Here is a 20,000-nt window from a genome sequence, read left to right on the forward strand (position 1 = left end):
AAGGACCTACACCATGGTATTTTAAGCCCTTCCACAGTTATCTCTAGGCATATAATGATGAAATCTCACCTTTGACACTATTGCGATGTAATTTCTTATGAAATATGAGTTATTTTGGTGGCTATTTTTCTTACACGGAAGTCAAACGCCCGGTTCAGTAAAATCCCGCCTCTCCTCCACCAGTGGCTGCCGCGCGTACTCTCATGACATCATCCAAGCCGACTGCTTTGCGCAACGCCCACGAAACATACAGATAGGGTCTAAGCCAATTTTTAAAATTGACTCTTAACTCTTTGACTGCCATAAACGTTATAAAACGTTTAGCATAAACCTAGGGAAGGGCGCCGAGGACGTTAAAAGACGTCCCCTATGTTTTTTTTTTTTTTTTCAAAAACGGGTGCAGGAAAGCCTTGGGCAGCTGTGCTGAAAGAATCAGGCTGATCTGATTAGTCAAAGACTCGTTTTGGCCCCTAGAGGGCAGCGATGACTCTCTTTGCACAAGGTTGGATGGGCCGCCCACCGTGGGCGTCAGTAGAAGACGTGAGGCGGAGCTAGAGTGTTGAGGAGACAATGGCTGATCCAAGCCACAATGGCTTGACCAAGCAACCGGTTACAAGCAGCTCAGCTTGAGCATTTTTTTCAAAGACGGAAAGCATCAATCAATACTAAAAAGCGCATTGATGTCAACGATGATGATGACAACGAGCTCTACGCCAAAGTTGGAAGCTTTGGCGTTATGAACACGTAGTAAGCCTCACGGCTAAGCGCGGCTAGCGCGGCTAGCGCTGCTAAGGCCGGAAAACGCGCACAATAGCCGGCCGGGTACTTCTACACAATCGGACATTCGATCGGGCGATGGAGAGTTGGCATCGACCAATGCAGATTGATGATGATGAAGAAGATGACAACGAGCTCTACGCCAAAGTTGGAAGCTTTGGCGTGACTGTTATGAACAAGTAGTAAGCCTCATCGGCAAAGCGCGGCTAGCGCGGCTAGCGCTGCTAAGGCCGGAAAACGCGGAGCTGCACAAGCGGACATTCGATCGGACAATGAAGAGTACCCCGAGTCCAATGCATATTCATCGGAGGAGCGGGTACAGTCTGATCACGGAGAAGACACTGTTTCTGGACTACGATGCCACCATGAATGGAGTGGATAAAATGGATCTCCTACCACCCGGTATAGCAACTGAAGGACACGGGGAAGCGAGACGTAACACCACCGTAACGTAACCGTAGCATGATCCTGATATTAGACTTGACACACACTGCAGTATATACTTGCTATTCCCCGGAAAAAAACGGCCTGCAAGAAAGTGGCACACGCGAAGAGGCAATCTGTTGTGCAAATGCTGTTACGTCTCTTTGCACGCAGGAGAGTGTTACAAAAAGAAAAACTGTCGTTGAAACATCCACATATTTGTAAATAGCACCACAGTTGCACACATTTGTAAATAGTTTGCCAAATTGTTGTCAAATTGTTACACTGTTGAATGTAAATAAACGTATTTTGCTATCAAAAAACACTTTTTCATTCTTGGTGGTAGTGTTTTATAGAAGTAAAGCACTATTTAGGTGTTTGTGGCATCATTCATGGACAAAAAGAAGTGTCAAATTCACTAGAATGCATGAAATAATATCGTTTCACTAAAAGCTTGATTTCTCCGTATTTGAGTTCAAAACAAGCGAAATCGGATGAAACTAACCATTTTCTATTGTTGATTACTAAAGAACGGAATAAGGTAGAAACAAACTCTTTTTTTCTGATGAAAGATGAAAGTCCAATCTTTCATTTGGTAGTACGTGTGTTTCCATAGTCCAAACAGAACATTTTCTGTGGACCTTGAAAATCAGTCAAAATGCTTAAATCGGCTGGCACTGGCGGCATCCCTTTTCTGAAAACGTCTGGCAGTCAAAGAGTTAATTGCAAGGGCTGCTAGATCTCTGCGTTTGGTCACGCAAGCCATCAATACTTGAATAAACATTTGAAACAAACGCGTCCTTGCCGCAAGAAATCGTGGATGAGGAGGGGAGCAGAAAGGTTAGAGGAAAGAAAGAAAAAAAAAAGCACCACAGCGGGTCACGAACGCGCGCCCTATTGCTTATGGGGTGAGCGCACTATCCACTTCACCATCCATTCATTTAAACTCATCAGCGCAAATGTTTTTTTTTTAGTTTACACCAGTGTCAGCCAATGGATTTTAAAACAGGCAATTGTCATTTCATTGCACTTTGGCATTGCAAATGTGAAGAATAATTTATTGCTTTGAATTCATTTGGGCAGAATGTTTATTGATAAAAGCTACTTTTGTCATTATCCAATGGAGGGAGTTCTGAGAGAAAGTGGGCGTGTGTTTAGTCCGCAGAGGCGGTGCGAGGGTGGGGCCGCACACAATGACGTCAAACCGTGCCGACAGCTCGTTTTCTCAGGTTGGGAGGGGCCTGCTTGGAGAGCAGAATAACCTAGAATTTTTCATACAGGGGCGAATGGAGGAAAACACAACTTTGGTCATGTTTTTGGTGAGGAATTAGCATTTTAACATGGCTAAAAGCTCCAAAAAGATGATTTTTCATGTTGCAGTCCCTTTAACACCTGAGATTTAGTGTTTGGGTGATTCAGTACACTTTTCACAGATGTTTGGCTGGAACCGCGTTAAAGCGGGCAACGTCCAACTTTGAACAACAAAATACCTGGTAATTCAGTAAGTGTCTAGACTCTGGAGAGAAAATACTACTCACTAAACAGAACTGGAACTGAATTAACTTCCATTATGGTTTACGTCAGCCAGGAAGAGGCCTCTAGGGCTATAATAAGTACATTCATATATTTAAAATATTTATATCAGTCAAAAGAGGCCTAAGTCTTGATTTGCACTTTTGAGGTCTGCATAATAAATGTTCTCAAAATTACATTACAGTAGATCTTTTTTTCTTTTTCTTTTTAATCATTTAGCTTTGCTTCTAGAAAATAGTTTGCTGCTGTACACAATTTGAATTTAAGAAATAAGAAATGTTGATTAGATAAAAATGAAAACTAATTGTTAATTTGTTATATTGTCCTATTTGTACTGTTAACAAAACCCTTACTTGAGGTTGGGGTTAACCAGAAAAAAAACACTTAAAAAGTTGCTCCTGAAATTAGGTCATTGATTTGAAAAACTGCACCTCAAATATATTTTTTAACATAATATAGTTAATATATAGGATTAAAAGGGAAAACATTATTAGGAAAAGATATCCACTCACAGTGGTCTGACATATGGTTGGCAGATCCAGTGAGGGAAGGGCAAGCAGCTCTCCTTAGCCATGTCATTTCCTCTGGCAATTTCCTTCTGAATGGGAGATACAGCAACACATGATGTGCAGCCATAATATTTATTTCTCTTTTAAGGTGATTTTAAAACACATGTTACCTGGCATCGCAGCTTCAGCTTGTCACTAACATCAGCCAACCTCTCAAGGGTTTTCACCTTAGCCAACTCCTCTCTCAGGTCCTGGTGGATCTGAAGCCTAACAAAAAACATCACGACTTAAAATTTTGTGTTGATATGTCGCAAAAACATCAATATTCCAACAATACATTTTTCCAGATTTTTTATTTATTTTTTTACTTTTTTTTTTATTGTTATTCCATACAATTTAACAATGAGATGGACAGAATTCTACCCAGTTTCTTGACCCAATGACTTATACCACAAAAGGTTTAGCAGAAAATAAAACATTTTCCGGAGAGCCTTCTCATGTGCTCAAAAACAAAAGTGCTGATTGGACAAAGAGGAGATCTGTGTATCTGAAATTGATTGCACTTCCTAAAGTACCCAAATGTGTGTCAATCAAATTAAATTCAATGATTAAAAATAAACAATACACATTCAATTTATGTGTTCCAAATTCAGTTTTTCAATGCAATTATTGAAGATTAGCGATTCAAATTCAAATCTAAATCATTTTGATTCAGTTTCTGGTGGCACATATATTTCAGCCCATAGTTCTATATGCCCTTTTATTTACGAGTGTGTGTGAATGCATCACGCGACTCACGGGAAGGGAGGGGGTGAGCACGAGGGGAGCAGAGGAGTTGATATAAAAATATATTATAGCTTCACATATCTTTACCTCATAGGTCTCAAACTTCAGTCCTCGGGTTGTTTTAGCGGTTTCCTTCCTCTAACACACCTGATTCAACGGATCAGCTAATCAGCCAGCTCTGCAGAAACCTGATAATGATCCTGATCATTTGATTCAGGTGTGTTGGAAGAGGGGAATCCTCTAGGCTCTATCCACACGAAAGCCAGTTTCAATGTATCCTCTCAAGTTTTTTACCGTTTTAAGCCGTTCGTCGACACGATGGCGCGGTTTTGGAGCTTGAAACCGGTCACTTTTGAAACCGGGCTCCAGAGTGGAAAGATTTCGAAACGGCCCCGTACGTGTCCGTCTGGACACCATATGCAGGATACTCCCTTCAGTGATTTATGTAGACAGATCAAAGCAAAGCAATTTGGTAACCCAGTTGAGATTAGGAGCAGGTTCAGTGTGTTAACAATGTGCCTGTTGGCACATCGTGTCTATTACTGCAGATAAGAAACATGGTTGGTATAGAAAATACTGTACACGTATGCCAATGTTAGCTGGTTGTTTGTCTTTGAGGTGACCCACCCTTTCGTTATTAGATGTGTCAGTGTTGGCAGTAGACATATTCTATTGTTGAACTCACAATTATGACACTGAAGTTCAGCCCACTGGAGGCTGGAGTAGTGGGGGGTAGCACCAAGTTCATCAGACACGGCACTCTGTTAACTTATATACATCGCGCCACCTCCCTTGCACAATATAATCTTATTGTAAGTGTTGCACTGAGGCAATACCAAAGTTAAGCCACACTTGTGATCGGTGTGTGTGAGCAATTATTTTTCATTGGTCTGAGCAAGTAGTTCTTTAGGTCGGTGGACGAGGTTGACAGGCACCGTAAAGAAAATTTTAAATGCAAATAATTCCGGGAGGATCAGAATTTAAGTCGCAGTACAAATTCTTCGAAAAACGATTCTTGTTACCCAGTCAAGTTTTCAGCATCAACCGCCAAAATGAAATGTAACTCTCATTTGGCGGGTGATAATTTAGAACACAGGTTGTGACTAGTTGACTAGACTTGGCAGTTCTACCATCTTTGTCAGCTTAACAAAAAAAAAACTCAGTTTGAAACATTTGTTTACACAATGGCAACGCTTTTTTTTGCTTTTTGAAAGACAATAGGAGACCCCTGGCTCTTCCCCTGTACAAGTCTGCAATGAAAAACATGCAGATGAGGAAAAATGTTAACATAAAAAACACAAACGGAAAAGAAAAAGGGAATCCATCAGAATAGCCAACAAACTCAAATGTGCTTACAGCAAACAAATTGTAGATTGTGGTGTTGTTGCCATACAATGACAGTACAAGTAAAAGAAAATACACAGAAAAAGACATACGTGTGGTGCCACAGCTTGAAGAGATGGGCTCGTACATAGGACAGGTTGCATGGGGGATGCTGCTTCACCACCTCAATGTACTCTTCTGCCATCTCCCAAACTGGGGGGCTACGTCCTTCAAAGAGTGCTGGATTATGGAGGTTACCCTCTAAATAGTAAAGATATTTGTAGTCAATAAAACACAATTGATGCTTGTAAAGAAAGACCACTTGTTGTGTACCTGCACTCATTACTCCTTGCACTCCTGTCTCCTTAATGCAGCGTTCCACATCACTCAAATGCTGAATGTTGCCGTTAGCGAACACAGGAATGTTTACCGCCTTCCTGTAAAATGACGTTGTTTTTTCAGTTGAAATTTTCTTAGAGTTCATTTGACTGAAACTGGTACCTTGAAGTTAGAACGGGGCTCGACATTCACGGTGGCCATTACACTGCTCCGTCAGGCCACCACCTACACATACTGGCTAAGCCGAGAACACTACAAATTTTAAAGTAAACATTTTCAGCTGCCAAAAGGCAAGGAAAGTTTATTTCTATAGCTCATTTCATACAGAAGGCAACTCAATGTGCTTTACACAAGGAAAGACAACATCTAGAAGCATCAACAAACACAGCAGTTAACAACATTCAGAAGCAAAGCAGAAAAAGCAAAACATTTACTAAAAGAACATACATCGACAAAGTTAAAAGATTAGACAGAACATTTTAAAAATATTTAGAGTAGAGTGGTTTTCTAAGATAATTAAAAGAAAAAAAACATGAATTAAAAATGTTTTTAAATTTTAAATCAAAGGTATAGGGAAAAAGCAAAACTTTTTACCTGGATTTAAAAGCATTTACACTCGGGGCTGACTTCACTTCTGATGGCAGCTTATTTCATATGTGTGCAGCATAACCGCTAAATTCACCATGTTTTCTTCGAGCTTTGGGTTCCACTAATTGACCCAAGTCTGCATATCTCAGAGCCCTTGCTGGGTTTGTATTCACTCAGCAATGAATATTGTATATCCAGGACCCAAACCATTCAGGGATTCATAGATCAGTGGCAGAATTTTTTTATTTGATAAAACATGATTATGTATTAGCAAAAGCTGCAATTCAAATGCTGATTGAAAAGCGGAGCAGAAGGAGGGAGGAAGGAATAGGCACTGCTGTAACTACAAAATGGCGTCATAGAAGCACGTAATTGTCAGTGAGTTTTTAGTCTCATTAGACCTTGAGATGAGTGTCTACCATGTTTAATCTGCGTTATAAAACAAACGTCACCCTGTGTGTTATGACTTTTTGGCTCCGTTGTGTTGAGCGTTTTGCATGCAATTGTGTGCATGCGAATATGCGGCTGATAAATATGAAGCTTGCTCTTGCGTTCGCTCAGGCGTCAACTGCCGCCATGCATAACATGATCGACGCCGTGATGAGCGCTGTACCTTGCGACCCCTCTGCTACACATGCTGCGCATGTCACAAATTATTGCCGCACGAAGATCATTGGTGTAGTATCGCTTGTGATTGGTCCGTTTAGTCACATGATGTAATGGCATACTCAGCTTTACCCGAATAGTTTCCGCAGTACTGCCATTTTTATAACAGAAAAAATCCGGTGGAAGAGCGAGCAGCAGTGCGAGAAGGTGCGCAAATATATGCATTTGTATGATGAAAGCTAAAATTAAACGAATAACCTGGTCATCTAGGATCGATTAGTTGCACAGGGTTTTTCCTTTGTACAAAATTCAGGCGGCCACCTCCACCTTATTTGCTCACCACCTCCAGCATGAGTGACTGATAATGAATGAATGCTTTAACATGATAAGTCATATTCTTGTATAACTACTATTCTTATGATTGAAATATGGAATTATTATATGTTGCCTGTAAAAAATGAAAGCGAGTCAGTTGAATTTACAGAATACATGCACGTCATGGCGCATGGTCAGGATTAGGGATGTTTAATAACATTTTTTTCCCGACCGATACACAACTCTTGATTAGTCACCGCTACTGATACCAAATACCGATCTTCTTCTTTTCCTTTGGGCTTTTCCCTTCAGGGGTCGCCACAGCGAATCAGTTAACTCCATCTAACCCTGCCCTCTGCATCCTCTGCTCTCACACCAACTACCTTCATGTCCTCTTTAAATACATCCATAAACCTCCTCTTAGGTCTTCCTCGAGACCTCCTGCCTGGCATTTGGAAACTCAGCATCCTTCTGCCAATATACTCACCATCTCTCCTCTGGACATGTCCAAACCATCTCAGTCTGGCCTCTCTGACTTTATCTCCAAAGCCTCTAACATGTGCTGTCCCTCTGATGTACTCATTCCTGATTCTATCCATCCTGGTCACTCCCAAAGAGAACCACAGCATCTTCATCTCTGCCACCTCCAGCTCTGCCTCTTGTCTTTTCCTCAGTGGCACTGTCTCCAGACCAAACAACATCGCTGGTCTCACCACAGTTTTATAAACCTTTCATTTAGGGGGGCACAGATCTATTGGCCTGGCGATTTATCGACCCAGATTTCCTTAATTTTGAGAGATCGGTGATCGGCCAATCCCTTAAAAAACTAAACTGATCTTTTCCATCAATCCCATCTCCCTCCACAGAGGTCTGAAAGAATCAGCCACTGTCCTGTTCTGCTGAGATGACTAATAGGATTTTCATTTCTATTTGAGAGAACTACTTCATGTGAAGTTAAAACAACCCATTTGTTTTATTTCACCATTATTGTTCAATGTTTTCCAATAAAACAAGATTGGAACACTGAAGGTATATGTTGCTTGTAATGAAAAAAAAAATCGTGATCGGCAGGTCAGACTTTTTAAAAGATCGGGGATCGGCCAGAAAATTGTGATCGGTGCACCCCTAATTTCCTTTTATTTTAGCTGAAACTCTTCTATCACACATCACACCTGACACTTTTCTCCACCCGTTCCAGCCTGCCTGCACACGCTTTTTCACTTATTTTCCACAATCTACATTACTCCGGACTGTTGACCCTAAATACTTAAACTCCTTGACATTCTTGGTCTATTCTATGTAACCTCACTCTTTCACTTGGGTCCCTCCCATTCACACACAGATACTCCGTTTTACTACGGCTAACCTTCATTCCCCTCCTTTCCAGGGCAAACCTCCATGCCTCTAGCTTCTCCTCCACCTGATACCAAATACAGATACCACTAGTAAATAAAAATCCCCACCCATAAATGACAGATGATTTTAAAGAAAGACCTCATTATCCCAATATATAATTTTTCCTTAAAATTGCATGAAGTTAATGGCAACTTTGTATTCATATAATTTCTTGTCCCTGATCGTAAAATGGCCCATGAGGGTGGCCGATAATGGTATCGGTCACCACCATGCCACCGATACCCTAAAATAAGACTTGTATTGACACCGATACGATACCTGGTATCGGTAGTCACCCATCATAGTCAGGATGATACCATCTCTGCCTCAATGAGCCAGGAAAAACCCTGTTGCAGCAAATAATGTTCCACGCTATGCATTTTATCGCTTTGTTCCGGAAACTAAAAACGACATATTGGGTATAAAATACAGAGGAAACTCCACTCTCCTTGCCAAAAACAGCCATAGCGACACCCTCAAATTGGAGTGAACCTGCATTACATGTTCAAAACAATGCGTATTGCAAAAAAGTAAGTCAAGCAAACACACGCGTCGTCGCCTCTGGCGTGAATATAAATAGGCCTCGAGTGTCTGCTTGATGACCTGTCGTGTGAGCCATTTAATCAAAGATACTCCCTTTAGCGGCTAACTGCTAACGGCGGAGACTTGTGCATAATAACCTAGTGAGTTCTGGGTGTCCCTAATTATTGAAATGAGTTCAGCATCACGTTGTGTTGATGATGGTTGGCGCTGCGAGGGTTAACTTCAAAATACAAACCTACCAAGGCTATTGCATTGACAGCCATGTATTAATTGATAGTCTTTTATTTTGAAGTTGGCCTTTGCAGCACATGGTGGCTAGCTTGACTTGTCCACACGCATCACGGCTCAAAGATTCTCTGTTGCACCACTAATTAAAACATGCACTCGCACCATGCCCTGCATAATCAAAGATTGGAATAAATCATTGCAACTCACCTGACCGCTCTGACATGCTCCCAACTAGCAATTCCAGTCATTGCTCCTTTCTGGTGTTTGGTTCTGCCATGCACTGTGAGTAGCTGAAGACAAAAAAATAAATAAATAAATTGCTTTCTCTGTAAAACTGAATATTTCTTATCTCAATGTAATTATTATCAATACCATAAAAACAACAACATTGAAACACATTTACAAAGAACAGATTTACAGACATTATAAGCGGTTTGGAAGATAGAATTGATGGAAAAAGCAAAGGCAACAAATAAATGAAAATACCATACAGTGGGGCTGGACGATTATAGGGGAGGAAAACAAACAAACAATTATTTTGATTCAAAATGAAATCACAATTAATGAAACAATTATTCATTGATTTTAGAAATTTATATTTTTTCAAATACTAAAACTCAATTACTCAAAACTATTATCATAGCCTTACGCCCATTCATCCCTTCACGTTAAACACTTTATTCTTGAACACTACTTTTTGTCAAGTATTACATAACCTTATAAATATCATGAAATTCAAGCCTCTCGCATTTTCATTCTTCATTTTCAAACTTAAGCATAACATTACCCTCTTTATCATATTTATTTTATGTTATTTTCACAAGTCTGGAGACTTGGTGGGCTATATGTGACCTTAGGGATTGTATTTTGTGTTTGTGACCAAAAAAAGTCCTTAGATATATTTGTGTTTTGGATTTTGAGGAAAATAAAATTCAGTGAATCCTTAAACCCAAAAAAGTTAAAATAAAAAAATATGTACACTAAAACAGTAATTGCAAAACAAATACTGGGTGTTCCTGCACGTTTGGCCTCTTAAGGGCAGTGTAGTGCCGTGTATCAATGGTGTACACGCTTAGAGAACAGAAGAAAGTTGCAATTTAATTATATTAAAATAAGTTGTTTTTCAAAAATTGGGAAGAATTTGTGCCGTTGAGTAATGTCATCTTGCACAATCCTGCAAAATAATTCAAATTTTTAATAAATGCACCTGTAAACTGATTGTGTTTTTTTTCTGGCTGCAGCAGAATGATTGTTTACGATGTTTACTCTGAAGTAACACAAAATGATACGTTCAAAGTGCCTGTTAAGATGCTTTGTTGACTGTGTAAATCAATGAAACATCACAGACCTCCCAGTATGAGACCCAGCATAAACTACCTACTAGGACGTCAAGTTACCCAGCTACCATTAATAACAATGATCAAGATAAACGATGTATTTTTACAAAGCGTCGCATTATAAAGAACTCGCCGAAAATGGGGAAGGAAGCAGTTGCCAATTACCGTGAATGGCCAACGATAATGATATTATGATAAAAATATACAATATCAATTAATCATAAATATAACTGATGTTCAGATTTGTGGATGATCTTGCCTCTAGAGCTAAAGTGAATTTAACAAGCGGTTGATAGTTCAGCGATATGGCATTAGCCTACCCCATTATAGCTACGTTACAGGCTCCTCGACCTTGGAGCACTTTGTGGATTCCTTGTGTTCAATTTACACAATCTATGGGCACCGCCTCACTATTTTGCTTGTTGGAGGTCCACAGCTTGTTGAAACTTTATTTGGTATGGGTTTATTGAAGCTGACAAAAGTTTTGTGGATTGCTTTTACAATGGATTTCAATGGAGCGGATAGAAGCTTGATGGACCACGGCCGTTTGGGGGCATGTTTTGCAATAGGTCAATTAGCTTTCCCTTAAAGTATTCAAGATCCAACCCATTCAGCGATTTATAGACCTGAAGCAGAATTTTTAAATCTCTTCTACAACTTACTGGGAGGCGTGTAAAGCCATTAGGACTAGAGTAATATGTTCTGATCACAGTATTCTGGTCAGAACCCGAGCTCCAGTGTTCTGAATGTGCTGCAACTGTTTGATGCTCTTTTGAAGGAGTCAAGTCGAAATACCATTTCAATAATCAAGTCTACTGGATATAAAAGCATGAACCCGCTTCTCCTTGTCTGCTTGGAGCATGCAACTTTTCAGTCTGAATATGTTGTTCAGCTGGTAAAAGGCTGTTTTGGTCATTGATTTATATGACTACTTAAAGTTCACAGCACCACAAGATTTTGGTTTCAGTGTTTATTAACTGAACTCATTCACTCCCAGCCATTTTCCCTGAGGCAACCTCCTTCGCTCCTGGCTGTTTTACTGGATTTTGACTGATTTTGCAAGGCCCACAGAATATTGCGTTCTATTGCTATAAAAACATGGAACCTACCGAAAGAAAGATTAGAGTCTCTTTTTTCATCAGGAATAAAAGTGTATTTCAATATGTTTCTGTTTTGCAGTAATTAGCATTAGAATATATCTAAGTTTAATCATTATTCACAAATCAGTTTAAAACAGTGGTGGAAACAGCTTTTTGCAACATGGCCCTGGTTGATCTCTTATAGTCTGCTGCCACCTGCCGGCCGTTTTTGTAATAACTATCATTCTCTTGCATTCTCTTCAGTTCAGAGGCTGCATCAAAGCCTTCTGTATGCTCTAGCATAAAACAAACGTATAAATATGTCTTTGGGAGCATGCCGATATTTAAAATGGAACTTATTTATATGTTTCGGGAGTAAATGAGTCAATACAGAAATCTCCACTGAATATGCAAGCAGTCATATGTTGTGCCCGCTTGATGTATGAATTAAATTGAGAAATTTTTAGAACATTATCAAACTTCGTACCTGGCAGCCAGCTTTCTCCAGCATTTGGGCATAGCAGACAGTCTTTTCGATGTCCTCGAACACACGGATCTTACACGTGATAGGCACGGACAGCTTTTCATTTGCTAATGTGACTGTCAAATGAAAAAAGTAGTTTAAGATTAAAACTGCACTAAATTGAGCTTCATTCACTAAGTGCATATGCACACATTTGTGCTTAAATCAAATGTATGCATGTTTGAAATCTTTTTTCCATCAATGTTCATATTTGAACTTATGCATACTCTGCAAACAAATTTAGAACTTCCTCGAACCTTGTGTACGCATAATTGAACGGTCAGCTTTAGAAAAAAACATTAACAAACCCCACTTCTTTTTCAGTCAGCATTGTATATAGCCAGTTCTAAATCCCCCCGATGAATGAATGACTGGTTTATTTTGGCTTCATACATAAAGAAAAAAACACAAACATCCTTTCAAACAAATCCATTAATTGAAAAAGGAATAAGGTGAAGCAACAGGCTAATTATTACTTATACTATACAGTCTCATTAATCACATACAATTACAACAAAACAAAATAAATAAATACTACACTTCCTTAATGTTTTACATTTTCTGAATGGCTCTGTAAGCATTAATTATTTTAAAATGTTCTTAAACCTCAACAGAGAAGCACACAGCTTCAATGCATTATCAAGTCTATTCCACAATTTTCCACCGAAAACTGAAACATCTGTATTTTATGTCGGTCCTCACTTTACATGTTTCAAACATATATAAACCCCTTAAATTATAGTTTCATTTTCTTGATTTAAAGAAATGTACAATACAAACAGGTAGGTTATTGTTTACTGCACGAAAAAATACTTCCTGTGTTTTCAAGTACACGATATATCCATGCATTTTAAAATATCAGATCCTATAAAGAATTCAGTGGTTGATTCTCTGTAGCCAACCTTTATTCATTATTCTAACCGTTTTTTTTCTTTTCTTTAGATCTACTCTATAGTGTTCCCTCACTTTTCGCGGGTGTTACAATCTACGCGAATTTCCATTAAGTAGAGGTTGTCAAAAAAAAAAAGTTATTCAATAACTGCCAATACTTAACCTTGCCAGCAAGCTGAATTCTCGCTGTATTTGTTCACAAACAACACGAGAATCCATCTGGCTTGTACTGCTCCTACTGATCCGTTCGCAACCAACCTTTTTTTAGGACGGACCAATCAGGCGTGTTTAGGGCGGGACATGAAGCCATTACTTGGAAACAAACAATGAACCAAACATGGCGACACTGGAGGACGACTGAATGGACACTGTAATTAATTCTGTTCCCGCAGAATTACTGTTTCCTTTTTGAAGAACAGCGAGAGGCGGTTTGTGCGTCGTTAGCTGGTTCGAGACTCTATTTTTTCCTATGATGACTACGATATTCACATTTGTTGCCGTATTTGGTCAAAACAAAATTTTGGTAGGCGTGCACAAGTTGGTGCTGTTAATCCAATAACCACAGATGTGAAGAGAACACGTTCTTTACTTCCATTTAGGTTGAATCACAGTTTAACAAAGAATTGTTTGTTAGATGGAGCCGCCAAAACAAAACAGCGAAAAATCTTGCGGTACCTCCAAAACCTCACGCACATGCACTGTATTAAAAAAAAAACACAACTTAATCTCCCCTTTTTTAAAGTACTACATTAACATAAATATTAATGTCTTACAGAACATACAGCAAAACAAGAAAACAGTACAGTTGGAACACAGCATTAGAAGTAACATTTAAATTTTAAGTTTGCAAACACCTTTGCTAAGGACTGAAGAGGCCAAGTGCAGATGCCCCTGTTTTGGTTAAGCAGTTGGCAAGTTGTTCTTTGGTAGCTGACCAGAAAATTTCCTGAACAGTCCCATAGAGCATCAGCTCCTTCACATTACTGATCTGAAGATGCTTTAACAGACTTTGTGGATTTGACTGCATCCAGAAGAGAAATAATTGTCTATTACACACACACAATGGGTACATTTCTGCATGAACAGTTGCCAGTCTGATTTCTGAGTACAGTGTTGCAAGAAAAACTGCACTGTCAATCCCATCTGCGAGAGCTAGGGTCTCACCTGCTAATGTACTCCGTACAACTCTCCTGATCTGTTTTGACTGCCAGGATATGGGTGAGAATTTTCCATTTTCACCCAAGAGCATGATGAAATGCCCACCCTGTGTACCACCATCAGAGAGGTCCCGAGAGAGGAATCACTGAACACTACAATTTTGAGGGAGCTGTTTTCTCCCAGGTACTGAAACCTCAACCTGACAGTCTGATTTAAGTTTTCTAATGAGCTTGTTTGCACAATGTAGAGTTTGAATTGTGGCATGTTTAGTGTAGATGCCAAGATAGAAACGTCACACATCAAATCTGGCCGGCTCTGCCATGCTACCCACAATATTTGTCCTATCCTTGATTTGAGCATGTCTATTTCATTGTCAGCGCTTCACGTTGTGTAGTTCTGATAGGATTTATTGTGATACTTTGCTAATTTTTTATGTATGTACTTTGATGTACCTGTATCTCATCTTGTAAAGAATGTATTTCCATTCCTAGGTAACTAAAGTTACTGTTCTCTTCCCTGCCAACTTGGAAAGCAGGTTTCAATTGAGGGATGGCATTTGAGGAAAACGCATCTACATGTCGTCTACAGGGGATGCAAGGAATCCTGTCACCTGGCCACCGTGGTCTAACCAGTAAAACACAGCTGTATCTACTTTTGACACAGTGGCTCCCAATTGTTGTATGGTCTCTCTGACTCTAGTGTACCAGTAGAAATAAGCATCTGTCAGACCATAAACACACTTATTTAACTTCCAGACAGTCCCTTTGCGCTGTGCCTCCTGAGGAGGGCGGATGTAAATGTCCCTCGTTAGTGTCTTGTCTTATAAAAAGGCTGCTTTAATGTCCATGGAATTCAGCTACCACTTGTTTTGACATCACAGCTATGATCATCTTCAAAGACTCTGTAAGTGAGTCTTTGGGAAGGTCCTTGGTGTTCATCTCCTCAAAACCTCTTGCTACTTGTCGGGCCTTTGGCGCAACACCAGCAGCTGTTTCCTTAGTGTACCCACCCACCTTGTTGAGATGCATTTCTAACCTTCATCTGTGACTACATCAAATACATTGTTTTTCTTCCAACTTGAAATCTCCTCATGTTTGGCTGGAAGAAACAGGTCCTCATGCACTACCGAAATGTTATCTTCGGTGTTGTTAGCACTTGCCTCCTCCTGCTCTGTCGGAATCACCTGTACACTGTCCATTGCTCCAAGATTGACCGATCCTGTTGTTTCGGCTTCTTCTTCCGCCTGGCTGAACTGCAGGTTGTACCAGTCTTTGTGTTTTCCAGTAGCTTTTCCTGCTCTGCTGAGGACAGTTCCAGTATAACTTTGACCACTGTTTATCTTTATATGTAACCACTTCGCCAGATTTCATCTTAAAACCTTCATAACTTGACTGGGGTTGTTGTGACATCCAAGACTGATCAAAATTGCCTCCCGCATTTGGCTCTGGTTCATGTGTGGTTCAACAATATTATCAGCATTCTGAGGTCCATTGTTCATTTCTATCTTTTCCTCATTGTCACTTTCAGCGTTGCTGAGATCTGCTGCTGCTGCTGTAGCTGGAGAATGTTCAACACTGTCCATCTCTTGTTCTGTGTCAATGTCCACCTCTTTGATTGGGGGATCATCCACTTTTCTCAAGTCTAGTGTGATGCACCTGCACATATGCTCCACCGTGCCTCACAAATATAACAGCACCATCCTGGCCTATCATGACCCCTGGTCCTTTCCACTCATTACAGTCAATCCTCTTGTAGATTTTGTCTCCTGTATCATACCTGTCGTCAACTGGCCGCAGTTGCTTGTGTAGGGCTCTTTTGATTCTCTCTGCGCATTCAGCCTCTCTCTCTCATTGCATGTAGAGTTGTGATGTGTTGAGCTACCCAAGAGCTCACAGTGGTTTCTAGGGCTGGGGGCTTATCAGTGAGCACTGAGGGCAGGTTTGGATTACGGCAAAACACTAGTTGGTAAGGGCTATATCCGTGTACGTTGTGCATGGGGTTCATTGCCATGAGTGCCCAATCAAGTGTGGTCTTCTAATCACAGGTCTTGTCCTTTTTAACATTAAGCAATATGTCCGTGAGAGTTTCATAATGCCTTTCTAAAAGGCCATTACTCCATGGGCTGTGTGCTGCAGTCTTTTTTTATCTCAATATTAAACTTTTCAGCCATGTCTTTTGATTCTTCATTATTGAATTCACCTCCATTGTCACTGAACAGCCTACGTGGAGGGCCATGGACACTGATCAAACAGTGAATAAATTGTGTCACAATCTCTTTGGTTTTTTTTGCTGTGACTATCCTTCCTGCACTGAAGCGAGTGAAGTGGTCTGTATGTAGATACCACACATTTGGTTCAAGTTCATGCAAGTCAACAGCCACAGTTTCATTGTAAGTTGAAGCCTTAGGAAGACTGACAACTGGTTTGTGCTTTGGTTTACTGTACCTGCTGCACATTTCACAATCCTTCACAATTTTCTTGAGAATTGTCTTGCTTTCTTTATCTTGAGTGCCTGAGCAGGCCAGTAGTCTCTGTAGTCTCTCTTCTGAGTGTCCAAACTGTCTATGTAGTTTCATAAGTATCTTCTTCTTTTCTTTGACACTCATGTTCTCTCGAACAATGAGAATCTCATCTTCGCCTTTTGAGTCTCATTTGCTTTTTCTTTATCCTGACCAGTGTCTCTTAAGTTTACACAATAATGTCCTGAAAATGTTAACTCAAGTTTAACTGGCTGTTTAAACATTGTCGCCTTGTCATGTCCAACACGGCACTTGCTCTCTTCAGTGAGGTCTTGCTTAAAAGCATTGGTATATTTGACACTTTCTCTTTTATGTGGACAGTCCTTTGCCCAGTAAAATGTACTTTGACAAACTCCACACCTCGTTCACCTGCCACGTTTATCAATTGGATTAATACCTTGCATCGTAGTTTGAGGTTGTAGGCTGGTGAATTTGGTTTCACTTTTAAAAGGGTATCTTGTATAATAGGCAGTGCCGTTTGCACTCATCTGCTGCACGCTGCCGCGCCCTAGTGTCGAAGTAGCGTCTCCCAAAATTCTCTTCAAAGCTGATTTCATGTCGGCGAATGAAACACTTGGTCAAGCTGTCAGCGCTAACTGTTTGTCTTTGACGTTCAGACCAGCAGTATCCAGAAGTTTAAAGGCAAGTACAGCATCTAGGAGCTCCATTTTAAATTAACATATTTTGTTTTACCTTCGTTCAAACTCGACAATGTAGTCCAACATAGAGCCACCGCTCTCTCTTGTGATACGATCAAACTCAGTGTATGCTTCGTACTGCCAATCCTTCTCTTCTTTTAAAAACAGTCCAAGTTTGTCAAGAGTGTAGCCATACCAGTGTCAGAATTCAAGCCATCGGCGGCAATTTCCAGCGCGCTTTCCCTCGCTCTGCCAGTGAGCGACAAGGTAACTGCTAGCACTTGTTTCTTTTCCTCGAGGTCGGTAACTCTTCTCCATATTTCAATCAAAATTTTCCAAGTTTCGTAGGACGTCTTCTCGTCAAATGGCGGTGGAATCTTGTAATTAGCAGCAGCAGCCATCCTCTGCTACCAATGTTAATCCAATAACCACAGACGTTTAGTGAACACAGTCTTTACTTCCATTCGGGTCGAATCACAGTTTAACAAAGAATTGTTCGTTGCATGGAGTCGCCAAAACAAAACAGCGAAAATCTACGGATGCTCTAGTTTTTTTCATTACCGATTTGATACCGATACCTTGAGGTCAGTATCTGCCAATACCGATCCATACTAAATTGTCTTTTTCTTCCAAAATATTCAATGTACTGTATTAACAAAAAAAAAACTCAAATGCTTTTAAAGGTTCTTTAATGTCTAGGAAATGTTTTTTAAACATTTATTGGAGTATGATTTTCATTCAATACATCTATTAAATGAATGTAATCATTACTTAATTACATTCAAGCACAGAGGTGATGTTTGAACTGTGCCTAATGTTGCAGTGGCCTACAATAAGAAATACAAGTGTATTTTAAGAATAAAAACCCTACCTCATTTTTAATAACCCCTAGGTCCACTATGCTATTGCACAGTTTCCGTTTCTATGAAGTTAGCGACTAAATCTTAAATCCGAGCTGCCGCTCCTCTGAGCCAGAAAAAAACAAAAACAAAACACGTTTGCACTGAGCTAAACGGCATTTTGTGCTCCGGGAAATAATTAACTCTACAACGTTCGCATTCACCACCTGCACCCCGATGTGCTTGTGATTATACCGTAACCAATCATGTGCGTTACAGGATTGCGAGATTACTGTATGCAATTTACGGCCATGTTGTTGTTGGGTTTCTTTTTTCTTTGCAGACGGACACTTGGTTGATGTTTCCCCTGTGCATTTTTGACAAATTGTTGTATTTTCAGGACCGAAGCACCACACCGGATCATTCCGGTCCCGAATCTTAGACCGGTACACGTAGTATCAGACCGTTCCGGTCCACTTTCACTCCTGGTAACAACTGTGGTCTGTTCTAAAAAAAAAATAGGTCACCAGTGATGGGATACCAACTTGCTAAGAATAATTAAAAGAAAAAGAAAAACAATTTTTTTTACAATTGTATTTTTTGTAAAAATGTAATAGATTGTGTTGAATGAAAGAAATTGCTGTTTCTACTTGCTTAAATATAACAAAAAGGGAGCAAAATAGAGGCATAAATGGACCAAAACAAAAATCCACGAGAGTGAATCGGCAATGAGTGAACCACAAAGTACGGCGGAAAAACACTGTAATATCTCTCTCTCTCTACCTGGAAAATTGTTGGGCTACCTCAAGTTCCAGAATATTTCAGATTTATAGTATTTGATCTCAATAATTTTTCCATAAAAGCGTTCTGAACAGTGTCATGGAAGAGGTTGTGGCCAAGCTTGGAGGTTCCGCTGTCCTTCTATTTTATAACTAAAATTACTCTTTTTATTGTAATGTAATCATAGAAAAAAAATGCATTACCCATTTTTTTCAACAGCTCCCATTCATCTTGCAGGAAAACTCCATAGTGCCCTTTGACAAGAACCAAAAGAACTGTTAGTTGCTTTCATGCATAACATTTATTACCACATGCTTAATTTATGTAGAAAGTAAAGGTACCCCTTTTAGCAATCATTTGAGGACAACCCAGGTTGAGGTCAATGGCATCACAGTAGTTCTGTGCCAAAAGAGCTGCCTGAATGAATATCTCAGGATCATTTGCGCAAAACTGAAAGAAAAAAAGAAAAAATTATTACTTTCATGAATACAAGTCTAACCAGGCCTGACAAAGAAATATATAACAATATGAATATCATGATTAACTGTTGGGAAAATTGTACAATTAGTTAGCACATGAATAAGCACTTTACTATTTGCTGCAAAGAAGAATTGCTATTGCTTACAATGAAGAATGCTTGATCTGCTTCCACACACATAGTCAGATTAGGACAGCCCATCTAAAATGACTCATGCAATGAAGAATTGCTTCTGCTTGCAATAAAGAATGCTTTGCTCTGCTCCTACAGAGCATATTCAGGTAGTCATATTCAACAGCTGATTAACAGGAGATGACTCATGATGACTACAAGAACAAGAACATCCAACCCAGCGGAATGAATTGAGCCTGTCCACTAAGACGCCCTGTTGAAT

At 39.8% G+C, this 20,000-nt stretch overlaps 1 protein-coding gene across 1 annotated transcript in view; it reads right to left on the bottom strand.

The window, feature by feature from the left end:
* The window catches only part of dus1l (dihydrouridine synthase 1-like (S. cerevisiae)), a 23,407-nt gene that overhangs the window by 2,988 nt on the left and 419 nt on the right, over positions 1 to 20,000 (bottom strand). Inside the window, exons 1-8 of the mRNA XM_086070884.1 lie at positions 19,470 to 20,000; positions 19,332 to 19,382; positions 12,269 to 12,381; positions 9,573 to 9,655; positions 5,685 to 5,788; positions 5,465 to 5,612; positions 3,413 to 3,509; positions 3,246 to 3,331 (exon numbers count right to left, since the gene is read on the bottom strand). The exon at positions 19,470 to 20,000 is cut by the window's right edge and continues 419 nt beyond it. Of these exons, the coding sequence (XP_085927010.1) occupies positions 3,246 to 3,331; positions 3,413 to 3,509; positions 5,465 to 5,612; positions 5,685 to 5,788; positions 9,573 to 9,655; positions 12,269 to 12,381; positions 19,332 to 19,382; positions 19,470 to 19,485 (698 nt within the window). The 5' untranslated portion in view covers positions 19,486 to 20,000. The remainder of the gene's footprint in view (positions 1 to 3,245; positions 3,332 to 3,412; positions 3,510 to 5,464; positions 5,613 to 5,684; positions 5,789 to 9,572; positions 9,656 to 12,268; positions 12,382 to 19,331; positions 19,383 to 19,469) is intronic.

Source organism: Leptonotus elevatus, chromosome 1 (assembly GCF_054856555.1).
Source record: "Leptonotus elevatus isolate MCC_2025b chromosome 1, RoL_Lele_1.0, whole genome shotgun sequence".
Lineage (NCBI taxonomy): Eukaryota > Metazoa > Chordata > Actinopteri > Syngnathiformes > Syngnathidae > Leptonotus > Leptonotus elevatus.